Source organism: Equus caballus, chromosome 7 (assembly GCF_041296265.1).
Source record: "Equus caballus isolate H_3958 breed thoroughbred chromosome 7, TB-T2T, whole genome shotgun sequence".
Lineage (NCBI taxonomy): Eukaryota > Metazoa > Chordata > Mammalia > Perissodactyla > Equidae > Equus > Equus caballus.
The window spans coordinates 47,277,180-47,303,314 of NC_091690.1; the positions used below are offsets into that span (position 1 = coordinate 47,277,180).

General features: G+C 56.0%; 1 protein-coding gene across 6 annotated transcripts in view; it reads left to right on the top strand.

Annotated features, from left to right (window-relative positions):
• CACNA1A (calcium voltage-gated channel subunit alpha1 A) overlaps positions 1–26,135 on the top strand; it is a 203,188-nt gene that overhangs the window by 159,813 nt on the left and 17,240 nt on the right. For 5 of the 6 annotated variants that reach the window (XR_011440598.1, XM_070273031.1, XM_070273033.1 and 2 more), the window contains exons 32-38: positions 3,983–4,099; positions 4,408–4,473; positions 4,625–4,740; positions 7,262–7,412; positions 10,218–10,345; positions 11,562–11,658; positions 14,772–14,877. Coding sequence is in view for 5 of the 6 variants with exons in the window: in XM_070273031.1 (XP_070129132.1) it covers positions 3,983–4,099; positions 4,408–4,473; positions 4,625–4,740; positions 7,262–7,412; positions 10,218–10,345; positions 11,562–11,658; positions 14,772–14,877 (781 nt within the window). In the remaining variant the exon portion in view is untranslated. Of the gene's footprint in view, positions 1–3,982; positions 4,100–4,407; positions 4,474–4,624; positions 4,741–7,261; positions 7,413–10,217; positions 10,346–11,561; positions 11,659–12,457; positions 12,555–14,771; positions 14,878–26,135 lie in introns of all 6 variants that reach the window. The other variant, XM_070273032.1, reaches the window with a different exon arrangement.

Here is a 26,135-nt window from a genome sequence, read left to right on the forward strand (position 1 = left end):
GACACACGGCCGCGGCCGGGTCTCTGCCCCGTCACCCACACACCCCACACTCAGAGCCCTCAGCCACCCTCTCGTCACTCTGGGGGGGTCCCTCCTCCGTGGAGCCCGGGCCCCTCACCCCATCCCCAGCCTGCAGGCTCTTTGAGCCGGGCCACTCGAGCCCGCTGGAGGAGGTCTGAGTGCCCGGCAGCGTGTGGGCAGAGACCCTCAGGCTGGGGTCTGGCTGCTCCCAGGCGGGCCAGGGGCCAGGGCACCCCCCCTGGAGCCCAGATGTGCACACGCACGTGTACCCCCTCACACACGGTTGCTGCACACACATGCCCTCTCCTTTCTTGCTCATCTCTGATTCTCTCTTTCTCTCTTTCCTCCCCCTACGCGCACACACACTACCCCCCCACGTCCATCCACGCCACACGCCATACCCTGCCCCCCACAGCACACGCGTTCTCCATCCCTCCCTCTCCTCACTTGTTCGGCTCCCTGCACACTTGCACACTCACGCTCTGTAAAGCCCCACCAGCCTCTGCCCCTCCCCCACCCACACCCGAGCCCCTTTGAAGGACCCCCAGTGGCGTCTGCACCGGATCCTCCCCTGCTGGTGGTACACATGCAGTCATCCAGACATTGAGTGATTCCCCTTCAGTGCCACAGATGGAGGGGCGGGCAGAAGCAAACACCATCACTGCCTCCCCCTTGCCTACACTCGGGCAGCAGAGGCAGGCATTAGCCAAGTAACCCATCAGACTCACTTGAATTTGCAACTGTACTGGGAGCTGAAGGCTCAGCAGCGTTAACAAGGCAGAGAGGGGAGAAAAGGGCATTTGAGGCCCAGGATGGCATGTGCAAAGGCCCTGTGACAGGAGGGAGGAGAGGCTGGGGTGTGAAAGTGAGGGGTGTGGCTGGAGCAAAGAGAGCAAGGCAGACTGACCCAGAGAAAGTGAGGGGGCAGAAGGGGACAGGCCCCTGGAGCCTTGCTGGAAGCCTGGGAGGATCTGGAGCAGGGGAGGAGCAATCAGAAGCGATTAGACGAGATCACTGGGGATGCAGAACAGGGAGTGGCTACACAGGGGGCTGGACTGGAGGTGGACATGAGGAATCCAGCAGGCGATGGCAGCAGAGGAGACAGAGAGCAGGGGCCTGTCCAGGATCTGGGCGTGGCTCGGGGCTGGGCTGCCTCAGAGGGATGCCTGCAGGCACTTGAGTCTGGTTTGAACCTGGAGCTAGTGGTAAAGGAATGCCAGGAGAGGGCCCGGTGGGGGTAAGAGCATAGGCGTGGGCACGGTGGGCTGGCAGTGCCTTTGAGAAGACCCGGGAGGAAGTTGGTAGGTGGTGGTCGTGGGGTCTGGAGCCCAGAGGCCAGGCCTGGGCTGGATGCGGGGTCTGCAAGTGGCAGGGTTTCTCTGGAGCCCTCGAGCACGTGGCTGCTCTGCCCTTCTGCGCGTGGCCAGCCTCCCAGGGCTGCGTCTGGGCCTGGCACCCTGGGCCTGGGAAGCAGAGGGCAAGGCTGGAGGAAGAGACAGCTTCCAGGCTGCGGCTGCAAAGACGGATGCTAGGAAGGGGAAGTCACGAGGCTCCCAGAGCACGCGGAGGGCAGACCCAGGAGGAGGTGGAGCTGGATGCGGGCAGACTGGCTCCCCGCAGCCCCGTCACCCTGACCTTCATCCCCCCCCCGCCTCCCCCGTGTGTCTCCCTCCTCCCTTGGCTCCAAGAAAGGCAGCATGCTGTCTGCACGCACGTCTCGCCAGAGCCCCTCGCTTCCCCTGCATGTGGCAGGCTCCCCCGCTGCACCCCAGCTGGAAGCTGCCCCCCGGCCACCCCCTCTGCATGCCAGGCCGAGTCCACATGTTATGACCTGCCCCGTGAAGGGATGGCTTGTACTCTGGGGATGGACGGGAGGGGGCTGGGGACACCTGGGCCATTGGCCTCGTCCCCAGGTGGAGTCAGGTGGCCAGGCAGGGCTGGGAGTCAGGTCAGTGGGGCGTGGAGGGTGACTCTCCCTTAGCCGAGCTGGGTTTGGGAACTTATTCGAGGCACTAGCGACATTGTCACAGTGGTTGGGCCCAACATGGTCAGGGTAGGCCCACCGCTCCCTCTCCCATCCTGGAGGTCTAAGGGCCCACTGATGTGTCCCAGAGGACATCCTGGGCTTTGCCAGCAAACTGGAGGCCTCTTGCCAGCCCCAGAAATTCCTTGACACCCCATCCCTGCCTCTCAGCTCCCAGGCCGCCCTTGGGAACACCCAATAAGATGCCCATATAATCCATTGTCTCAACTTCTGAGGCCAGAAGGGGTGCTGTGACCGCTGGGCAACCCGTATGGTCACCCCTGTGCCATGTGGTGGGGAAGGGCTGGGCCATTTAAGTCTTGCCCCATGGCCCACGTCTAGGGCTCCCCAGACCCCGGGGAACAGCGTCCAGTTAGGCCCCTCTGCCTCCAGTCTGCCAGGTGACTGACCAGTGGAGGTTTCCTTGTCCGCCCAAGGCAGGGGTCTCAAACTCAGATGCCTCTGGGGACCAGGCGGATGCCATGGGCCAGGAGAGAGGGGCTATTTCTAGAATATGGGGGCCTCGGTAAACTGGAGGACATGGCCTGCTTCAAGGGGGGGTGGCCACAGCCGGGCCCCGGCCAACTGCTGCCAGGCCAGAAGCAGGGCCGGCGCTGCCAGAAAGCCAGATCTTGGGGCAAACTCTGATTTTTAAACACTGGCAACTACTTTTAATTTAAAAAAAAGAAAAAAAAAACTACTCAGGCCCAATAGCTTCGTGAGGCAGACATGGTCCATTCGTGACTTCTGGCTGCCTGTGCCCAGCAGCACCCCTGGAGGCCCAGCTGGCAGCCCCGGGAAGGCCCAGGGTGGGCAGCAGCACCACCGTCCCTGGCCAGCCACCCACACCCCCCGGGCTCCCTGGCTTGGCTGGGAGGAGACAGAGGCAGTCACTAGACAAGGGGTCTTCGAGCAGAGGCAGGGGCCACCCAGGGAGGTCCTGGGGGCAGGGACGGCCCCAGCTCCCCGCCCCCAGCACCAGCCCCTCGGGGCTCGGCCGAGGCTGAGCTCGCGCACCCACGGGCACTGCGTACTTCCTGCTTCCCGCAGGCCGGTCCCGAGCTACTACTACACCCAGCCCCAGAAGCTGAGAAGCCATCCCTGAGAGGGGGGAAAAGGGCCCCAAATGCATCTTCTCCGACTCAGCGGGCAGCGAGGACTCGCCCTGCGGCAGGACAGCCCCAGCTCCCTCCCGTCCTCCCCATGCCCGCTCGCCAAGGGGGTAAGAAACCATGTTCTTCGCTGCTCCAATTGGCTCGAGCTGCTGCTCCTCTTGGCCGTGGGGCGAGGTCAGGGCGGGCAGGAGCGGGTGGGCAGCTCGGCAGGGCAGGGCAGGGCGCCCGGTGAGTCCCATGGCAGATGCATTTCTGGCCCGGAGCGTAACATGCCCTCGGACCCGCACGTGTCCACCAGGCCTGAGCGTGCTGGCTCCCCCACCCCGCCCTGGTGTTTGTGCATCGTACACGTGTGATGGACCGGCAACTTGACCCGCTTGTGTCTTATCGTCTCAGTGCATTTGGTTGTTGGGAGAAACAAAAACCATCTCGATTTTTTTCTGATTGGATGATTCGGATGTATTTTCTTTTCCTCGTTTTTTGTTATTTCTTCTCGGCCCCACCCCCACCCCCACCCCGAACCGTCCCTTTCTTTTCCTTTTTCTTTTCTTTTCCCCGTTGCCGGTGGGGCTGGCGGGGAGGGCTTCTGCTTTTGAGTTGATGCCTTTTCCTCCCTCCCCCACCTCCCCGATTTCGTTCCTTTTTCCAGTTTTGTCCTCGGCACCATTGCATTAATAGTGCTTCTCTCCTCCCCTCCTTATTTGGGGTCTGGCTTGCTTTTTCCTGTTGGTTGGCTTCATGTAGGGGCCTCTGTGAGTGGTGACGGCTCTGAGCCCCTGGGGGGTGGGGGTGGATGGTCACCCCTCTGTCTCCGTCTCCCCAGAACAACTTCATCAACCTGAGCTTCCTCCGCCTGTTCCGTGCTGCCCGGCTCATCAAACTCCTCCGGCAGGGCTACACCATCCGCATCCTTCTCTGGACCTTTGTGCAGTCCTTCAAGGTGAGCCCCGCGCCTGCCGACAGCCCAGGGCTCAGGAGAAGAGCAGACCCGCCCCACCTGCTCCAGCTGGGTCTAGCTGTCAGGTGGAAATGCCTCTGTGATGCACCTGCTGGGGCTGCCGCCTGCAGGGCTCTTGTCTAACTTCCCATCCCTGCGCGTCTGAGAGCCCCGAGGGGAACGCCCCACTCCTTGCAGCTGTGGCCTCATCCCAGAGCCGCCAGGGTGTGCCGGCCGAGGGGCAGCCCGGCGCAGGGGGGCGGCCACGTGGGCCCCCCTCCCCTGCTCCTTCACTGCCTTCCGTCCGCCAGGCGCTGCCATACGTCTGTCTGCTGATCGCTATGCTCTTCTTCATCTACGCCATCATCGGGATGCAGGTGCGTGCCACCTCCCGCGCACTCCTGGAGCCTCCAGGACGGCCGCGCCCTCAGGCGGGTGGTCAGCGCAGCCCAGAGGGGCAGCCACGCCGTGGGGGCTGAGTGGGTCGCCGGGGCCGCCACGCACGGTCATCCGCCTCCACCTCCCCAGGTGTTCGGCAACATCGGCATCGACGTGGAGGACGAGGACAGTGATGAGGATGACTTCCAAATCACCGAGCACAACAACTTCCGGACCTTCTTCCAGGCGCTCATGCTGCTCTTCCGGTGAGCGGGTCGCAGCTCCGTCCTTCTGGTCTGGCAGGGCGTGTCCTCCTCTTCCCGTGGGGGCGTGTGCTCTCCTCCTTTGGGGGCGTGTCCTCTCATTGTTCCCATGGGGGCGTGTCCTCCCCTTCCTGTGGGGGTGTGTCCTCTCATTGTTCCCATGGGGGCGTGTCCTCCTCTTCCCGTGGGGGCATGTCCTCTCCTTCCTGCGGGGGCGTGTCCTCCTCTTCCCGTGGGGGCGTGTCCTCTCCTTCCTGTGGGGGCGTGTCCTCCTCTTCCCGTGGGGGCGTGTCCTTTCTGCTTCTTCCCGTGGGGGCCTGTCCTGTTCCTTCCTTTTCCTTTCCATGGGGGCGTGTCCTTTTCTCCTTTTCCCATGGCTCTGTTCAGGTAAGGGGTGGGGCAGGGCAGGAGCTGAGGCCTGGGACGCAAGCCTGGAAAGCATTTGCAGGCGTTATCTCACTGAACCCTCCTGACTCTCCTGTGAGGTGGGGCTTCTTGGCAGTCCCCCAGACAGATGAAGAAACTGTAGACTGTGGACTCTGGGACTTGATTCTTAATCCTGGCTGCAGGTTGCAGTGCCTTCACTCATGCCCTGGATGTTTACTGAGCACCTACTGTGTGCCAGGCTCTGCTTTAGGTACCAGGGACAAAGTAGAAAGACACATTGTCTGCTTTCTGGAAGCTGTCAACTTCAAAAGCACATTTGTCAGTTCTTTTACTCTCAAAGTGAGTTTTTTCAGGAATAGCCCAAACAATTGCAATTTGGGTTGTGCAGGCAATGCAGAACAGTAGGCAAATGCAGAAAACAAAGGTCAGGAGCTGCCTTTATACAGAAAACGGGGATTGGAAGGGGCTATTCTAAAGGAAAGTCCACTGGGGGAGAGTAACAGGTCAGGGCAGCAAGGGCCCCTCATTGGCCAGCCTGCCACGTTTCTCATTGGCTGGGCTGCAGCGCTTCTCATTGGCTGAGCTGCAGCGTTTCTCATTGGCTGGGCTGCCGCGTTTCTCATTGGCGGGACTTTGGCCTTTCTCATTGGCCGGGCTGCGGTGTTTCTCATTGGCTGAGCTGCAGCATTTCTCATTGGCCAGCCTGCCACGTTTGTCATTGGCTGAGCTGCAGCCTTTCTCATTGGCTGGGCTGCTGCGTTTCTCATTGGCCGGACTGCAGCCTTTCTCACTGGCTGGGCTCTTGCCGGTGCAGAGAGAAATCTTCCTTGGCAGTGAAGTAGCTCTACTTGGTGGGCAAGACGCAAGCACCCACTCTTCCTGGCGGGTGTGGTTGAGGAGGTGCAGTGGGGCTGAGGGCTCCCCTCCAGGCCTTCCCCACTCCAGTTTAGTTAAGGGTCCTTCTATTAATTCCCACAAAGCTCATATTCCCGTGGGGGAGAGAGACAGTCAGTAAGCTACTTATAGAGAATACTAGAAGGCAATGAAGCTCCAGGTTAAGAAGGAAATGGAGGCACAAAAGGACAAATATGATTCCACTTACGTGAGGTACCTGGAGTGGGTAAATTTATTGAGGAAAAAAGTGGAGGGGCCAGCCCTGTGGCCAAGTGGTTGGGTTCACACACTTCGCTGCGGCAGCCCAGGGTTTCGCTGGTTTGGATCCTGGGTGTGGACATGGCCCCGCTCATCAGGCCATGCTGAGGTAGCGTCCCACATGCCACAACTGGAAGGACCTACAACTAAAATATACAACTATGTACCAGGGGGCTTTGGGGAGGAAAAGAAAAATAAAATCTTTTAATAGAAAAAGTGGAATAGAGATTGCCAGGGGCTGGGTGAGTAGAGAATGGGGAAGTATTGTTTAATGGGTACAAGTTGTCAGTTTGGGATAGATGAAAAGGTTCCAGAGGTGGATAGTGGTGATGGGCGCACAGCAGTGTGAATGTACTTAATGCCGCTGAATTATACACTTTAAAATGGTTAAAATTACACACTTTATGTTATGTAAATTTTGGAATGATAATTTTTTTAAATTTAGCAACAACAACTAAAAGAATGGAGGGCTGGTAGGTCACACATCCCTGGAGGGGGGTGACATTCGAGAGAAATAGGTGAGGGAGGGAGCCATGTGGATATCTCAGGAAGGGCAGTCCAGCAGTAGGTGCAGCAAGTGCAAAGGCCCTGAGGCAGGTGTGTGGCTGGCATGTTTGAGGACAGTGAGGAGCCCAGTGTGTGTGGAGCAGAGTAAACCACAGAGAAAATAGTAAGAGATAACAATCACCTGGTGGGAGGGGAGCTTTTAGAACATACCTACATCCCGAGGCCCCACCACAGACCAGTTGAATCCAGGTCTGTGGGAGTGGAGTGTTGGCATCAGCATTTTGTAAAAGCCCCTTCCAGGCTTCATGCACAGCCAAGGATGAGAATCGCCTCTCTGAGCTTCCAGAGAAAAGAAGTGGCTTACCTGGGACTCGAACCCATGCCGGGCCAGCTGCAGAGCCCAAGCACTCTACCTCTACGGGGGGCGTTGGTGCCCAGAGCTGGGTGCCCAGGTCCCTGATGCCCCCTCTGTCCTCAGGAGTGCCACCGGGGAGGCTTGGCACAACATCATGCTTTCCTGCCTCAGTGGGAAGCCGTGTGATAAGAACTCTGGCATCCTGACTCCTGAGTGTGGCAATGAATTTGCCTATTTTTACTTCGTTTCCTTCATCTTCCTCTGCTCGTTTCTGGTGAGTCCGTGGATGTGGGGTGGGGTGCTCCCTAGACCCAGCTCTCTCTCAGGAGCCTGGGTTTCTGAGAACGTGGCTGTGTTGCCTGCTGCTCCCTGCGGGCTTCTCTGAGCCGGCTGGGAGTTAGCTCAGCTGGGGTTCCTCCCCTCGGCACTGCTCACGTTTGGAGCTGGACAGTTCTCTGTGGGGCGGCCAGCGCGCTGTATGGTGTTGAGCAGAAGCCCTGGCCTCCAGCCCCCAGTTGCCACTAGCGCCCCCATCCCCAGGTGTGCTGACCAAACATGTCACCAGACACTGCCAGTGTCCCCTGGGGGAGAGACGGGATCTCCACCTTTGAGACCCGCTGGGTTATACCAAGAGAAGGACCCTCCGGACTGAGAGCTGGCCCCACAGCCCATCTGGTTACAGAGGCTGCTCCTTATGGCCTCGCTCTCCCTGGGCCGTGGTGCAGGCAGGGCAGCAACTATCCAGGTGCTTCCCACAGAGGGCGCTTGATGCCAGGATCGGCCATGCAGCGTTGAAAGAATAGACAGACACCACTGAGGACCCGGGGATTGCCGGCCACAGGAAGGGCTGGGCTGGGGGAGTCAAAGGAAGAGAGGGCGTTACTGACCCAGCCGGCTGCCCCTGGCCCTCCCAAGGGGCGGCTGCCCCAGACACTTGCAGACAGTACCAGTTTCCCGTGGCTGCTGTAACAAAGTGCCACACGCTTAGTGGCTTAAAGCAAGAGAAACTCATCCTCCCACCATTCTGGAGGCTAGAAGCTGGTCCCCGGGTCGCAGGACCATGCTCCCTCCAGAGCCTCGAGGGGAGGGTCCTTCCTGCCTCTCCCAGCTGCTGGCGGCCCCAGGCATTCCTTGGCTTGTGGTCCCGTCACTCCAACGTCTGCCTCCGTCGTCACGTGGTCTTCTCCCTGTGTGTCTGTGTCAATTTCCCTCTCATGAAGACAGCAGGCGTATTGATTTAGGGCTCACCCTAATCCATCAGGACCTCATCTTAACTTGATGCATCCACAAAGACCCTTTTCCAAATAAGGCCACATTCACAGGTCCCTGGGGTTAGGATTTGAACGTGTCTTTTGGGAAGACACAAGTCAGCCCACCACGCAGACCCACCCCAGAAGCGGAGGGTGTCCCTTCTCCTGTCCTCTCCAGTCGGGCCTCCTGGCCCGGCTCCCCTGACGGGATGTGAGAAGCCAGCTGAGGGACTGTGGGAGATGTGGTGTGCAGACCCCAGTGTCCATCGGTGCAAGCCCAGCAGCCCCACTGCCTTCAGAGCAGGGGCCACACCCCTCGGCCCACAGACCCCCAGTCCAGCGTCCGCAGCCACTGGCCCAGAGGACCCACTGCCCACTTCTAAGCTCCCAGAAGGGAGATGCATGGGCCAGCCCAGACCCTGGACAAATGGCCACCCTGTCTAAATGGCACCCTGGGTGCACGTGGGGACGGGATCTTATAATGCAGCCACGTGGGAAGAGCAGGCACCCTGGAAGATGCCTGCACCCCTCGCCCGTCAGCCCCGAGGGCAGGGCTGTCTGCCTCCTTCACCGCTGTGTCCCCAACACCTAAGACAGTGCCCAGCAGGTGCTCAGTCAATGTCACGAAGATGAGTTAAAAATAGACACCTAGGATGACAGGTTACTTATTAGGCACCTGCCATGCTTACATCTGAACATTCTTAATGCCTGCTGTGTGCCGGGTTTATGCTAGGCACTGGCGGCGTGAGAAGAGAACACGGTTCTCTCGGTTCGCAGGGGCAATGGGCAGACAAGTGGGCAGGTCACGGCCATGTGGCCTGGCAGATCCCAAGGTGGGGACACGCAGACGGAAGGAAGGGCTGTTTCACACAGTGGCCCACGGGGCTGCGAGCAGAGACTGGACCACGTCGCAGTCGAATGGGTTGCGAGTAACGGAAAGTCCACTGAGACTGACCCAGGCGGCGCATGCAGCCGAAAGGCACAGGCGAGGCTGGGGCCAGGCGGGAGGACCCCGGCGTCCTTGCTCTCCTCCGCACGCCCCGTTCTCAGACCCCCCTCCTCGCAGAGGCAGGACGGCTCTGCTCCTGGGCACCAGCAGGAAATCCAGCGGGCTCAGTTGGCCTCCTTGGGTCACGTGCCTGGGGTAAATGACCGCGGGAGCCGCAGAGTGGGGGCCACACCTCGCTACAACGTCTTGTGTGCAGAGGAAGAGGTTCTCCAGGATCTGTTACCCAAAGGGGGGAAAATCAGGTGTTCCCTGGAGGAGCAGCATTGGCGCAGGCCTGGGGGTGGGACCGCGCAAGATCCCCGCGGCCAAGGGCCGTGAGAACATGGGGCAAGGGGCTGCCACAGGCAGCCGAGGGCAGGAAAAGTCCCCCGTCCCTCCCTCCGTCCACCCGGGAAACATTTGCGGGGTGCTTGCTTTGTGCTGGGCCGCGAACTGACAGTGGTCCTGCCCACAGGGAGCACTCACTTGCCCTCATCATGGACCAGGTGTGGGAGGATTTGGGTCACGGTGGTCCCCCCGGTGTTGGCCCCCATTTCACACAGCCTCTCCTCTCTCTGTCTCTGTCCATCTCTCTGGCTCTTGGTCTCTGCATCTCTCTCTGTCTCCATCTTGTCTCTGTCTCTCCCCCATCTCCGTTTCTCCATCTGTCTCTGCACTCCTTGCATGAGCGTGTCTTTCCTCCCTGTCCCCTCATTTCTCTCTCTGTGTCTATCCCCTTTCCCCTTTCGCCCCCTCCCCCTCCCCGTCTGGGCCTCCGTGTGCATGCGTTGGGGTGTGTGTCGCTCTCCCCGCTCCCTCCCGGCCCCCGGGGTCCCCGCAGATGCTGAACCTCTTTGTTGCTGTCATCATGGACAACTTTGAGTACCTCACTCGAGACTCCTCCATCCTGGGTCCCCACCACCTGGATGAGTACGTGCGTGTCTGGGCGGAGTACGACCCCGCAGCGTGGTAAGGCACCACCCCGAACCCCAGCCCCGTCGCCCGCCTCTCCCTAGCGCCGGGGCACAGGCTGGGTCAGGCACCGAAGCCCTGAGAGCTGGCGGGGCTCGCCGGGGGGTCAGCCTGGAGGGGAGAGATGAGAATAGCACCTCCGTCTGTCCGCCCCGGGTTAAATGCTCGGTCGCCAGCTGCGCCCCAATCCCAGGCTTTCTGGGAACCAAGGGAAGGAGTTGACCGTGAGGGTTCGCCTCCTGTGAGGCTCTCCTACCCCTCATGGGGGGCTCCAGATGCTGAGGACAAGCTGGGCAGGGCCCAGGGGGGAACCAAGGCTTCCCAGCCTGAGTGCTCCCAGGAGTGTGGGGAGAGGGGCTGGCCTGGCTCCCTTGGCAGACGGGATCGGTGGCCGCAAGGTCAGAGTGGAAGAACCCAGCTCATTCTGGGATCCCAGGACCCTGGAGCAGGTGTCACACGAGGCCAGAGGAGAGGACACAGAGCCTCAGTGGCCCCTGCATCCTCATGGTCAAGAAGGGAGCGAGCTCTCCCATCTCCGTGGGCGCCAGAGTGCCCCCCCGGCTGACAGGGGACGGCCTTAGTGCCGTCTCCACTGGGCATGTGTGTCGAGGGCCCGCTCAGCCCCAGGCCCCTGCAGGACACCCAGAGGCGCCAGCCTGATTCCAAGCCCGCCAGCCACTAACTGGGGATCCTAGTTCAGGCTGGGCTGGGGCTGAGGCAGCACGAATGGGGCCTTGAGCGCCCGAGAGCTGGCGGAGGGCCTCCCAGGGAGGGGGGGTGGGTCCACCCTGCCGTTCCTGTGGCCCCCACTATCCTCCAGGAGACCCAGCCGAGGCGAGCCGCGCGTCTGGGCTTGGCTTCCAGCTGGTTCCTAACTTTTCCTCTTTTGATTTTAGGTCATAGCAGTTGGATGCTGTCCCTCTGTTCCTTATTCCACGACCCCCCCCCCCCAGGGTAGCCCATGTAGGTTGTGGAGAAGGGAGATGCAGAGAGAGCCCAGGGGGAGGCATCCCCAGCCCAGAGCTGCTCCCCCCTCGCTCCCGGCAGACCCGGGGTCTGTGAGCATCTGGGGACGTCTCAGGGACCTCCGCTCATCCCATGTGCCCCCACTCCCCAAGCCAGGGGTCCCCATCCCCTGGCGTCACGACCCGGCCGCGTGGCGGGAGCGCAGCTTGCCCCGTGCCCCCACTAACGCCCTGTCTTCTCCTTTCAGCGGTCGGATTCATTATAAGGACATGTACAGTTTATTGCGTGTAATATCGCCCCCTCTCGGCTTAGGCAAGAAATGCCCTCATAGGGTTGCTTGCAAGGTTTGACTTCCACTGAACCTGCTAGCATCCGTGGAATGGGTGTGGCTTGGGCTCCTCAATATATATATTTCATATATATATATATATATATATATCTCTAAACACAGAGCCATTTCTCTCCTGCATTAAACTGGAAAACTCTCTCAGCCGACAGAATGCAGCCAAGTAGACTCGAGGAAGCATGGGACATTCTCTCGTTCCCTCCAGCCATTCTGCTTGCTCCTAGCTGAAGCTGCCCATCCCGGGGTCTCCATGGCACCCCAAATCAGACGCATCCCGGGGGGGCGTCGTAGCTGCACGCTGCCCCCCGCCACCATCACCTCAACTCTCTCCCCCTCCGCCCTTTGCCTCCAGAAGCCCCCAGCCCTCCTCCCCGTCTAGGCCCCCTCAGAGACCAGCCTCAGCCAACCCAGAGGCCTTTCCCCAATTTTTAACATAACGCTGGACCCCAGCATTGCTCCAGGCCCTCCAAAGTGAGGACCCCCGCTTCCCTCCACGTGGCACCGGAACCGGAGCTCAGTCACAACCGAATCTGACTTTTCTCTTTTCTCTCTCTCTCTCCCTGCTCGTGAGCAGTGAAATAATCTTTTTTTTAATTACCTTTTCTTCCACTTTTTTTTTCCTCCTCTTTTCCATTTATTTGAAATACCTATTTTATCATCCTCTGCATCTTTCTCTCTCTCTTTTTTCGGCTCGTGTGATTTTTTTTTTTCTTTTTGGTTTTGTTTTTTGTTCTCTCCGCCCCCTCGCCTTCCCTCCGCTCCTCCGTCCCACCCGTTCTTGTCTTCGGTGCTGCCAGGGGCCGCATGCCTTACCCGGACATGTATCAGATGCTGAGACACATGTCTCCGCCCCTGGGTCTGGGGAAGAAGTGTCCGGCCAGAGTGGCTTACAAGGTAGTCTACCCGTGGCGACCACGGCGTCCGGGCGCTGGGGACTTTTCAGTGCTGACCAGGAGCAACCAGCCGAGTCTCTTTTTCCAGCGTTTCTCTTCTTTCTTCTTTTTTTTTTTTTCTTTTTCTTTTTTTTCCTCCCCCTTTCCTCCTCGAGTAAATGGATCTTGACCGTCCTTGACTCTAAGCCGCACACTGTGTCCGTCCTTTCTGATGACTGTGCCTTGGTGTTTTGAGACTCCCTTATGGCCGACACCCGGGGGGGGGAGCCCCCAGGTCAGGCCCCCCACACACACCTGAAGCTGATCTCTGACCTAGGGCCTTGGGGGACCCGAGACCTCCCGAGGAGTCCCGGAGCCTCTCCTCCCCAGCCCCCGCCGGCCCTCCAGAGTTGCCTCCCTGGCCCCACCCCTGCGCCACCCGTCTCCCACTGCCACCCCGAGGCGCTCCCACCTGCTCTCCGTTGTTCCGAGTGGGCAGGCGGGCCGCAGCTGGACCCCTGGACTGTGGCACCCTGATGCAGGCCGTGCACGCTGCCTTGGCGGGGGGCCTGGGGCGGGCAGGCACCGTGCCGACCGGGGGTTGGTGCATGCTGGCTGAGGAAGCGAGGGCCGCACCGCCAGGCGGCTGGGCCGGGCCACCCTCCAGACCCCCGTCCCGGAATCTCCCTTGGCACCCAAGGACAGATGCTCTGTTCCCTCCAGCTCATCCTCGAGAAGTTCAGGAAGCACCTTGAAAGTCGTCCCTCCCCAAACAAAGATTGCCCCCTCGTCCCACTCTCCCGTCCACCTCGCCCACCCTGTGTCTGCCAGAGTCCGCCCTCCCTGTCCGTCAGTGCCATCCCTGCTGCCTCGTGTGCCACCTCCACTCGCCCCATCCCTCTTCCTCCCTCTGTGCACCCCTCCTTCCAGGCAAGGCCGGGATGAAGCCACCGTGCCTTGTCCCCAAGATGAAGATCTCCCTGCGCTGTCCCTTCCCTCTCTAATTGTCCTCTTGTCCCTCCTCTGAGTCTCTGCCTGGCTGGGTGTGTGTGTGCAGGAGAGAGGGAGGGAGTGCCCTTCCCTTCCTATCTCTGTGCAGGGCCACCACGGCTCCATGAAGCGCCTTTGTGCAAATTTGAAAAGAGCACCCTTTCTGCAGAACTCTCTGTCTGTGGAATACGGTTGAGTCTGCCCACGTGGCAAGAACGAGACACTTCTATGCTATCCACTGGGCAGTTGTCACTTAAATACACAAATCCATGATTTTTAAGATGAGAAGTCCTTTGTGCAGTGCACACAACCTGCCCGGCTGTGCACAGCAGCCCAGTCTGTGTATTTCTCTGTCTGTGGCCTCCCTCCCCATCCTGCCTCAATCCCTCTCTTGTGTTCTGTTCTGGGTTTGCCATCCCCATCCCATCTCCAGCTCTGTGTTTCCTGCTGACATGTGTCTGAATCCCCTGGCGACACCAAACTCACCCTCAACCCCCAGCCGCGTGCCGCCTCAGCCTGGGCTGGTGCCCACCAGCCCAGCATCATCTCCCATGCCACCAAGCATGGGGACAGAGCCCCTGCCTGGGACGCAGAGAGTCTTTTCCCTGGGCCATGGGAATGCCCCCTCCCCCTCCCCCCCGCCATCGCACAGAGAGCCGAGACCTGGACATGTCCCTGAGATACACTTCCCATGGAGCTATGAATGAGTCTCGAGATTCCGTCTGCATGCGCCCTGTCTGCTGTCTGTGTGTCGTGGCCTCGCTGCATGTCCACGCGGGCCGCCTGCCTGCCACTTCTCAGAGGCATGATGTGGTCCATGCCCACCTGGTCCAGTCTGGGCCAAGCAGGGGTGGGGTAGGAGCCAGCAGCCCCAGCGGCTGTGGCCTGGACCCACTGCCTGCCTGCTGCATGTGCTCCTGCCATTGGCTTGCTCTCTTCTTTGGGGGCAGAACAGAATGGAGCCGTCCAGAAGAACTCTGGGGCAGGGCGAGGATGTGGGCCCAGCCTGGAAATGCCAGCTCTGGGGTCCAGTGGGCAGGGGGAGAGGGCAAGGCCTTGAGGCACCGGAGGGCCCCCAGGGCCTTCCCCACGGGCTACCACAGGAAGTAAGTGGCGCACTGGGACAGATAAGCCGCCTTAGCCGCTGCCGTCAGAGTTCTTCCTGGGGCTCCCGGGTGGGTGGGTCTGGCTCACGGGGGACCCAGAGGTGTGCCTGGCAGTGACAGGCCTCGCCTCTGGTTTTCTGCAGAGGCTCCTGCGGATGGATCTACCTGTCGCTGATGACAACACTGTCCACTTCAATTCTACCCTCATGGCTCTGATCCGCACGGCCCTGGATATCAAGATCGCCAAGGGTAAGGGCTGGGGACAGGAGCAGAGAGGCAGGACAGGGTGGAGCTGCGGCCTCGGAGGGGAGAGCAGCGGGCAGCCAGGGAGCCTCCTCCTTGCCTGAAGCCGGGGGAGCCACCGCCCTGCCCTCATCTTCATTTGCTCACCTGGTCACTCGCTCAGCCAACATCTCATCCATGCCTCCCAGATGCTGGATGCTGCTCCACTCATGGGGGCATGGCAGCTTACACTTCTGCCAGGGGAGGCCTCCCCCAGGAGGCTGTGAAAGAGGTGAGGTGGTGAGTCACATGGATACCTGTGGAGAAAGTGTCCCCATTGCCAAGCAAGAGCTCGACACCCAACGCATGTAAAGAGCCAATTATTATGGCATCAGCCTTTGGGAAGAGAAAATAGCTTTATTGCAAGATCGATCTGCAAGAAGACAGGAGAGGCATGCTCTCAGATCTGTGTCCCCAATCCAGGGCTTGGGGCGGAATTTATAGGATGAAGGGAAGGGTGGTCTGAAATGTAGAGACAGATGGTTGGCGGTAAGGAGGTGTGAGGTCATTGATGGTCTGTACCAATGTAGTCAAGCCCCATGGTTCTTCATAGGATGCGTGTTAACACAGTTCTGGTGTTAGTATGATCTGAGGGTGGAGTTTTCAGACTTTTGATGTCAAAAGGGTCACGTCAGGCATTCACGCAGGCCCAGTTGATGGGTTGGTGGTCTCAAGCAGACTGAACGGGACAAGGAGTCATTTCTCAGTTCTTGAAAGACCACTCTTAATCACGCCGTTGATAAGATGAGGTTGGTCAAACTGTCCCCTTTTTGTTGTTCGTTCCTCAATCTTGAGGTATATAGGGTGCCTGCCACTCCAGCTTCTTCTTACTGATAAGGGGCCTAGGTTGTTCCATCTCATTGATTCAGGCTCTTAGTAAGATGGCGATGCAGGTGGGCTCCCAAAGTTAGACCTATATTGTGTAAGAAAGTAACCAGGTATTTAATAAAAAGTGTTTCTAGAGGGGCTGCCCCCAGGGTCAAGTGGTTAAGTTCATGTGCTCCGCTTTGGCAGCCCAGGGTTTCACTGGCTTGAATCCTGGACACAGACCTAGCACCACTCATCAGGCCATGCTGAGGCAGCATCCCACACAACAGAACTAGAAGGACCTACAGCTAGAATAGATAGCAATGTACTGGGGGGCTTTGGGGAGAAGAAAAAAGAGACAGATTGGCAACAGGTGTTAGCTCAGGTGCCAATCTTTTTTAAAAAGGGGGCATTTGTAGAGAAATAAAAAGAAAAACAAGGTTGATGGTTGTAGCAAATTATAAACTAGTTCTTGAGCCCATAAGGCAGCCAATTAAGATTTCTAGATGTCAGGGTCGAAACACCTTTTGCAGATTGAAATGTCTCTCATGTCATCAGGCTTTTGGGTATCTTACACAGCAACAGACATGAATCTCTCTTATGCTTATATCAAGTTGTCCAGCTTCAGTTTGCAAGATTTCAGGAAAAAGGATAGTTTCAGTTCTCAGTGATTCAAAGTGAAGATGAGAGAAAAATTCCAAAACATTAGTTTGGAGATTTGTAGACAGCTATTTGAGGAGACTAGAGGAATTCAGGATCCAGTCCAGTTTACAGAGAGAAAACAGAAGCCTCAAAGACAGAACTAGGATCTAATATCCACAAATGTGTATTATAGTTTCTACTGAAATACAATTTTTTTCTCTAAAATCACCCTCATTTTTACCAAAGATAGCCAAACTAGGACTAATTGGTTGGCAAAATAAATCTAGCGTCAATAAGCTTGGCCGGTTATTTACATAAGTGCAGGAAGAATAGCCATTGATCATATGGGCTCTTTTAAATCTACTTTGCTGGAACTTTTAATAAGGAATCTCAGATTGAACTTTAAAGGCCTCTCAAGGCCAGGAAAGCCAAGCCTAGGATTTGTCATACCTACATATTTGGGTGGATTTCTCTCTTCTCAAGGTCCCCAAAATATCCTGAGGGTCTTGCACCTGCCAGGGAAGTGACCTTCTTTACCCACCTGGTAAGGTTGCCGGGCATCCTATAAACAAGGTATCCGGCCAGTATTTCCAGGTGGCTTTATTCCGTAAAGTCAGTCTTTGTTCCTCAAAGCTGTATGGTCATATCTGAGTCTATGCATGTGTCTCTCAAATATGACATTCCAGTCAAAGCCTTGCTAATATCACCAGTGTTTCCAATTGTGTCCTGCTATAAGGGGAGTAGATTCTTATGGAACTTATACAAATAATTATATTGCCATGAAAAAAAGAATCCTTACTCATCAAGCGTTTCCAAATTCTGAGGGATAAGGAAGGGAGAAAAAGATAAATGTTTCAATTCCACTTACAAAGGTATAATTTACCAAATTGTTGTAAGTCATAGCTAGCTTAAGAGAAAATAGAAAAAGGTGGAAAAAATAAGAAAAAAGAGAAAAATCTGGAAAAAGATGTTAAAAAATCAGCCAAATTTCAAACAAAAAGTCATAAAAATTATAATTATCTGCATCAATTCATTCAGCGTCATGTAATCAATTCTTTATCTTGATCTTTTGTTAGCAGTTTTATGAGGCCATCAGCCTCCATTAGAGTTCTATAATTTCATACCCAGCTCAGTACTGTAATCTGAAGGTTCAACGGAAATCTAGAACACAGGTTTCTGTTCCGTGAAATCCAGATCCTTTCCATGAATTTCTCTGAAGATGAAACATTTGCAAAAGCATCAGAGTAAAACAGTAACTATCTGTAAATGACAAAAGACTAAAAAATGGCAATTGATAAAGAAACTTGTCTATTTCTATGACATACAACACTTTAAAATAATTAGAATTATGACTGATAACCAGGACAGATCAGGATTTTAAGAATGTTATATAATTTTACAGCTTTTATGTTAATAACATTTACCCACGCACTATAACCTAAGAACGTTTATCATCATTTATTTGGTGATGCTTCCCATGTAATTTAGCGTACCAAGTAATACTAATTAGTTTAATATCTCCTTCTTTATAGAAAGAGAGACTAAATTCTTTGGGAAGTCCCAGGGCCCTTTTGGAAATTCTCAAAGTTTGAATTTTGGGGAAGTTTGTCAAAAGTGTCAAAAGGTTTTAAAACACTTGCACCTATCTTTCTTAATAAAATTAAAATATTTCCATTCCTTAAGTCTTCTTTACTGAAAACGTACATTTTACTTTCCCTGAATACAATGATGTTTTCCTTATTAGTTTTTAGTAGCTTTAAGCATATATATTAATTAGAATTGTTAACCCTTACAGACTTTAATTTTTAGTGAAAACTTAGAAATAAGCAATTCTAATCTGTCTTTACATTAGCATTTTACAGTAGTGGCTTGGCACATTTGTAAATGGTTTTTACAATTTCTAGAAACATGCTACCTCGTGGTACAATCTTTTAATAAAATACAAGATATGTGTACGAATAGACTCAAGCATCTTTTAATTTCTCTTTAATATGAAGCCAAAAGTAGATAAACCTATATTTGCTCATTAATATCTAATATTATATCTTATGTGGAAATGACAGATATTCAATACGTTTTATCATTTAATTTAACAAAACTCTAAGGTTTTAAGTTACCAAATGGTTTTGAAGTTATTTTAAGTACATACACCATAACACATAATTATTGTTAAAAAGTTCACCCAGAATTTTTCTTTTCACATCCATTTAGTTGTCTTGTTCCCAGTAATTACTAAGATTGCTTGTAAAACTTCATGAAACGTTAGACAAGATTACTTATCATTTAAAGTTATTACTGTTGTTAATCAGTCTTGTAACAGAGATAACATCAGCTTATTTGACCAATAATCATAGAATAAAGGTTGCATGTTGGCATCATAGCCACCACTGATAATACTGAAGACATGTCCATTTCAGGCAAACAAATTTAAATGAGCTTTCATTTACCAAAGATTGTTTTATGTCACAGTAACTTCAAAGACATTTGAATTGGTTCCCATTGCATTTAAATAAGCACTTACTTTAAGCCAATTAAATAGAGCTCTTTTCAAAATTATACCATCCAGAGGTAAAAAATATGTATATCACTATAGACACACATACACAGAGGCTCCACAGCTGTTGTTTTAAAATTACTGCCTTGAATCAGGTACAGTAATACAAAGCTCACTAGTTACAAAAGAATAATTGAACCCAAATTTTATTTTAAGCTTTCTCCACTAATATTTATGGAGAAGACACTCAAGATGCTAGATTTTGGGTGAGGGCACTCTTATGGCCATTTTTTCCTTCAGTCTTAGGAATTGGTGATGGGCTAGAGAACAGTTCCTGGAGAGGTTACAAGCTTTTGTGTGTGTGTGTGTGAGGAAGATTGGCCCTGAGCTAACATCTGTTGCCAATCTCCCTCTTTTTTCTTTTCTCCCCAAAGCCCCAGTGCATAGTTGTGTATCCTACTTGTAAGTCCTTCTAGTTTTTCTATGTGGGATCCTCCACAGCACGGCTTGATGAGCGGTGAGTAGGTCCACATCCAGGATCCAAACCGGCAAAGCCTGGGCCACCGAAGCCAAGTGCACAAACTTAACCACGATGCACCTGGGCCAGCCCCAACAAGCATTTTGAGATAAAGGAAATGAGGGAAATCTGAACTGCCTCTAGAGCTCCATTTCCAGTCTCGCAAAGATTGTTTTTAAGGACAGTTGCTCTTAATGCCTCAGAAATTGGATTGTAACTTAAATGACACTATAGGTCAACCTTCCTGTCTTACTGCATTGTCCCTAACTTGCTTCTTTCCCTCTGGGTGCTTAGTTTATTTTAACTTGGGGAAGAAGGCTTAAAAAAAATCCTATCAGGCTCTGAATATCAGCTTCCAGTTTGGTTGAATTTTTGGTTGTAAGTTGCTAAATCCTTTCAAAAATCTTGTCAGGTTCCAGCCGGGGTGAAAGTAAGTAGTTGACAGTATTGAACAGCTCCATTGATCTCTAACGTAGCGGTTTCCCAGAAACCCTGCCAGAGTCTCATTAACTCTTGGGGGTGGATTACAGGGTGTCTGTAAAGCCGTGACCTAATAGGCTTCTCCTTCAGGCACTTTTATAACTTAACTCTTTCTTAGCTTTTTGCAACAAAACTTTCAATAAGGTTATTTTGGTGTTTTGAAGGCTTTGCTTTTCAGTGTACTTCTTAAATGATCCTATCTAATCGGGACATTCCTTCTAATGGCCAATGTAACTCCCCTGAGACTGGCGACAGTTTGATAAGACCCCAGCCGTGAACGGGAGAGCAGCCAGCATTTCTGTCCGACCATCTCTGACCGAAGAATGGGGTGCAACCTGCGCTTTTGTCTGACCATTATTTTGGGGCCTCCATCCTGATGACTATTAAGCCAAGCTCTCAGGACACAAAGGAAGCTTAGAAAGGTCTTGCACTTCCTTGTAAATATTTGCAGCTTCCGGAAGCTTCAGATTCAAGCAATTGTGCCAGAAGGTGGAGCCCTTGACTCTTTAAAGATGTTCCTGGTTTCTCGGGTTGAAAGCTCAAAAGGAGCCAAAGTGGCCACTGCAATCAGAAATCTTCCCGGGTTCTCCTCCCAGCTGTTCACAGTCATCCCCATTTTGGGGGCTTATTCCAAGGTGGCCACAACAAACAAGGTAATTTCTAAGGAGAATTTGTTGTGGCTACTGGGAACCTTAGTCCTCCGACAGCCGATTCAGTTTAGACAGACGTGGACACACGATGCAGTTGTAGGTAACACAGACCAGAAGACCGGCCGGTTCACCGGGAATTGTCCAGAACCGGAAGCAACTTCACGAGTGAGCCGTTTCTCCTGCCTCAGTCGCCTCAGTGGTTCAGGCCCAAGGTTCAGGACCCAGCCCACCGGGATGCCCCAGAATACAAGCCATACTGACGTCTCCAGGCAACCAGACCCGAGAGACAAGGTGAGGGACGGGCGCTTCCTTAGACTGACTCACCCAGACCCAGAGATGTCTTGAGCCGGAAGCTTTTTCTTCTCCCAAAAGAGAAAAAGCGCCAAGGGGCCCGGAGCTGTGCGGCGGGAAGTGGGGATCCAGCCAGCTGAGCTTCCAGGTGAAGCCATCTAGGCAGCCGCTTAGGGCCCCAGGCAGCAGGTCACAGGACCTTGTCCCTTCATGGGTGCCAAAAATCATTACCGAGCAAGAGCTCGCCACCCGATATGCGTGAAGAGCCAGTTACTGTGGCCTCGGCCTTTGGGAAAAGAAACACAGCTTTACTGCAAAATCAGTCTGCAAGGAGGCAGGAGAGGCGCGCTCTCGGCCGTGCCGCCCTGACCCAGGGCAGGGCAGCCTGAAGTGTGGGGATAGATGACTGGAGGTGAGGAGGACTGAGGTCACTGATGGTCTGCACAAGCATCGTCAAGCTTCCTGGCTCTTAATGGGACGTGCGTTCACACGATGGTGGCGTTAGCCTGATCTGAGGATGGAGTTTTCAGCCCCTTGGTATCAAAAGGTCACTTACCGGGCATTCACACAGGCTCAGTTGATGGGCTGGTGGTCTCATCAGCCTGAACTTGAAAAGGGGTCTCGGTTCCTGAAAAACTAGTCTTAATTACGCTGTTGATAAGATGGGGGTCAGTTGAATTGGTCCTGGAGGGCCTGCAGTTACCCCTCAGGCAGAGGGACCAGCAGGTGCAAAGGCCCTGTGGTAGGAAGCCACTGAGTGCTGTGTTGCATTAACTTGCCCTCTGAGCAAGGGGAATACCGCACAGCATCCAGAGCAGAGGAGGAATATGACTGCACTCGCTTTTAAGCAGCCTCCCTCTGGCCACAGTGAGGACAACAGACCAGGAAGAGGCCAGAGTGGAGGCCGCTGACATGGTCCAGGTGAACACAGGATGGCGGCTTAGACTCAGAGGGCATGCAGTATCCAGATTCTGGATGTTTCCTGGGACTCAAGCCAACCGGATGGCCAATGGAGCAGATGTGGGGCGTGAGGGACAGGTACAGGTCAGAGGGCAGGAGGTCGGTGCCGGCCGTGGTACGGGAGACACAGAGAAGTCTGATGGAGGTGAGCTGATGAGTCTTCAGGCAGGGCTGGAGATGTGAAGTCGGGAGACATCAGAGGCTGACAGGTTCTAAGCCAGGAGACTGGACGAGCACAAGGGCCGATCATGAGCCGAGAGACCCCGGAGATGGAGCCGAGGCCCCTCCAGCGTTAGCGGGGCGGCCAGGGAGCTGGCAGAGACCAGGGCAGCGTGGGGTCCAGGGAATGTCCAGGAGGAGGGGGGCAGCATGTCAGGGTCTGCCCAGCGGCCAAGGAGGATGAAGACCGAGAGTGACTGGTGGCTTTCGTGGCAGGTCACCACTGGGCACCTTGACTGGGGCAGCTCCGGTGGAGCGGTCAGGCCCCCGGCCTGGAATGGGGTTCAGAGACCTGACAGAGTGGACGTGACTCATCAGCGGACGGGCCAGCGGCATGGAGAGAGGCGTGTGGTCACCAGACAGAACGCAGTGGGAGAGGAGCTGGCGGGGGGCTGGCTGCACCATCCAGCCGAAGGCTGGCGATCGGAGGCTGAGGAGGCAGGCCAAGGCTCCGCCAAGGTGCAGCCACAGGGAGGTCAGGAGGAAGGAGGACGCCTCAGGGATGCGCGTTCCTCCCAGGGTCCTAAGGGGAAGCGAGGAGGAGCTGGGGCTGGAAGCGCCAGGGAGGCGAAGCTGGGAGGGGGGGAGGCCAGCAGCTCCAGCGGGCGCTGCCCGGTGGCTGAGGGCCCATGGAGGACAGACCTTGTTGGAGCCGGGAGACGTGCAGGGGAGGTGACGAGAGCAGGAGGACGCAGCTGAGGGACAGGGGGAGTTGAGGGGTCCAGCCCTTGTCTGGCACACCGTGCGAGTTTCTTTCTCATGAACTAGTCCGAGGCGAGCGACCCAGACAGTCCAGGCAGCGCAGCACGTGTCACCAGCAGGACCCGGGTCTGTGCGTCTGTGGCCCCACCCGGCCTGGGCTGTTCCTCGTCAGTGTGCTGCATGCGGCTGCTCCGGGCCCCAGCCTGGGGCGCTGAGCACGTAGGGGTGCCACCGTGTCTGTGTAATCAGACGTGAGAGTCGGGTTTCGCGGGCCCATCCTGCCCTCCTCTCCCGTCCTCACTGGAAACTTCAGCAGGCAACCTCCCACGCTCCGAGCCCCAGCTCACATCAGCCAGCTATGCCGCGTGACAAACGGCCACAGACTTGACAGCAAAACACACACCCGATTATCAGATCACAGTTCTGGGGGCCGGAAGTCCAGGCACACTCAACCGGGCTCCCACTCGGGGTCTCACAGGGCCAAGACCAGGGCATTGGCAAGGCTGGGCTCTCCCGTGGGAGCTCTCGGGGGAAGCTCGCTTCCATGCTCATGCAGGCGTTGACAGAATTCAGTTCCTCACGGCTGTAGGACTGAGGTCCCCATTTCATGGCTGGTTTTTAGCCAGAGTTGTGCTCAGCCCCCAGGAGGATGTCTAATCCTTTATGCACTCCACATCTCTCTGATTTATTCTGCCACCAGCTGTAGAAAACTCTGCTTTTCAAGGACTCCCCTGATTAGGTCAGGCCCACCCGATCAGCTCCCTATCTTACGGCCAGCAGACTTGGAACTTTAATTACATCTGCAAAATTCCTTCACAGCCATCCCTAGACTAGTATTTAATTGAACAGCCAGAACCTTGGGGAAGGGAGCAGCCTTAGGAGTCTGCCTGCCACAGTCCCCTCTTCTGTACAGTGGGTGTAACAGTGTGCACACTCTTGGCACATAATTCCTTTCTGACCCAGCTGCTGTGGAACCTGTGTTCAGGGCTCCCAAGACAATCCAGAACCTGGGCTCAGCAGTTCACTAGAAGGACTCGGAACCAAGAAGAGCGTTTTGCTCGTGGTTATGGCTTATTACAGCAGAAGCATCCAGATTAAAATCTGCAAAGGAAAAGGGGGCAGGCTGGTCCCTCCCAGCGGGGTCACGGGACAGTGCTTAATTCTCCGGCAGTGACGTGTGACAACATGTAGGAAGCCCTCCTGAGCCTTGGTGCCCAGGGTGTCTTGGGGGGTTGGTCGTGTGGGCACGGCTGACCTGAGTTCGTCTCCAGCCCCTCCAGAGGTCACACTGATGCCACTTGGCCCAAGGCCCCCACCTCGAACCCCATCACTGGAGTAAACGATCTGGCATGCCCCAAGACCCCCAGGGAAGCAAGGACGCTCCTATCAGGCAGAACATTCTAGGGACTTAGAGGGACCCCCCCCCCCCCACAGGAGCTGCTCAGGGACCAGCCCTTTCTCTGCCATGTGCAGGGCTGCACAGCCCAGAACCGCTGAGCTGTCAGAACCCCCTTCTGTGGGGCCCAGTAAGTCCAGCCTTTCTGGCACCTCCCGGACTCCCCACCTGAGGAGCTCAAGGACTCCCAGGATGTCCCTGCGTTCGGCCATCGTGCTTCTCACTCATTTCCCAGATGCTACCCAGCTCCCAGAGGGTCACACGCTCGGCATCTCTGAGCCAGAGATGCCTCCCCGTCCGGCCCTTGGTGAGGGCGCCAGGCCGCCCCCCAGAGCCCCGCGGGCACAGCTGAGCCAGGCTCAGGGGCTGTGGACGGGCAGCTGAGGGCTGGGGGACAACGGTGGTAACGGTGACAACAGTGCAGCCATTTTAGCAGACGGGAGTCTCGGGCAGGCGGAGAGCAAGAGTGTGCTTTGTTTCCAACAGCTCGATTTGCTTTCTATACACACCCAGGTTCTTTCCAGCGAGTAGGGTGGCGTGGGGGGCGGGGCGCCCCAGCCTTCGCAGATCCTCCGGAAGTCGTGCGGCCGTTCTTACCTGGAGACCTGGGGGAGGGTGGGCAGGTCCCTCTGCTTGTCTGTGTCGGTCCCTCTCCTCTGTCTTCTGTGTGTCTGTCTGCCTCTCCCACCCCCCATCTGTTCTCTCCTCCCAGAAGAATCTCATTCTTGTCTTGGGGAAATCCCTCTGTCTTTGTGGTTCTTTTTCTTCTAGATGTTGTGTCTGGACCCCTGAATCCTCCCCCAGGGGACTCAGGCTGTGACCCTCATGGCCCCCGCCCTCTGCTCCCACGTCCAGGTGACGAGGGCAGAGGCGGCCACCTGCCAGCACAAACGCAACCCCGTGAGCCACCCCCAGCCCCGCGCTGACGTCCCGGGCTTGGGCGAGGGTTCCGTCCCTGCGCGCCCACCAGCTCACAGCCCCAGACAGTGGGGAGGGTGTGGGAGAGGACTCGCCCAGAGCCGCCAGGACCACACGTCCCCGCACCGGCCGGTGTTGCCCGCCCCCACGAGGTCCCCGGCCCTGGCGCTGGTGCAGGGGACCTCAGCTCCCCAAACAGGAACGCCTCTGCCATCGTCTTAGACAGGGCCGCCGTCAGGGCTAGGCCCCTGGGGCTGGCCCAGACTCTCGTCAGGACCCCACGTGCTGACCACCAGAGGGGCTGTCTCATCCATTTATCCCCCCAGAGACCAGGCGCCGTGGGGAGGTGGGGTCTGCAGTGGCCCAGAAGGTTCCGGGGTGGGCCTCGTGGGAGCTGAAGGGCTTTGACCCGCCTGACCAAGGGAGGGCGGCTTCCCGAAGCTGGTGGCCACGTCGGCCCCGCTCATTGAAGGAGAGCATTTACTGAGCGCCCGCTGTATGCCCGGCTCTGTCCTCTGCTTGCAGGACACGGGAGCCTGCGGCCCTCGAGAGGCTGCAGAGACGAGGGGCAGACAACTCACGCAGTGAACGAGGAGAACACGGGATGTGTTCGCAGGCAGGAAGGGCTGTGGGAAAGTGGGGCAGAGGCAGGGGTTGGGGTCCAGGTCAGAGGTGAAACCCTGTCAGCAGTCCTCCACCAGGGGACATTGGCGATGTCCAGAGGCATGTCTGGTGGTCACATTGGGAGGGGGCTGGCGCTGCTGGCATCTCGTGTGTAGAGGCCGGGCTTCGCAGGACAGACCCTGGGACAGAGACTGTTCACAGAGGCACACAGGACAGGGTGAGGGAGGGGAGGACCCTCAGGCCCTAAAATTGGGGACACCACGGTTTGTGGGTGACTCATCCATGGATGGGGGACCTCCTGTCCCCAGGAGCCCCAGTGGTAATAACTGTGCAGCTGGATGAGGACTAAACCTGGGGTTCGGCCTGAAGTGAACCCCATGACCCCAGCAGGGGGCTGTCGTGACGTCCTCTGAGGATGTTCCCTGCTGGTTCTCACTGGGGGCGATTGTGTCCCCCAGGGACACACAGTGCTGGGGACGGTTTGGGTTGTCAGGATTGTGCAGGACGGCCCACCACAAGAAGGGC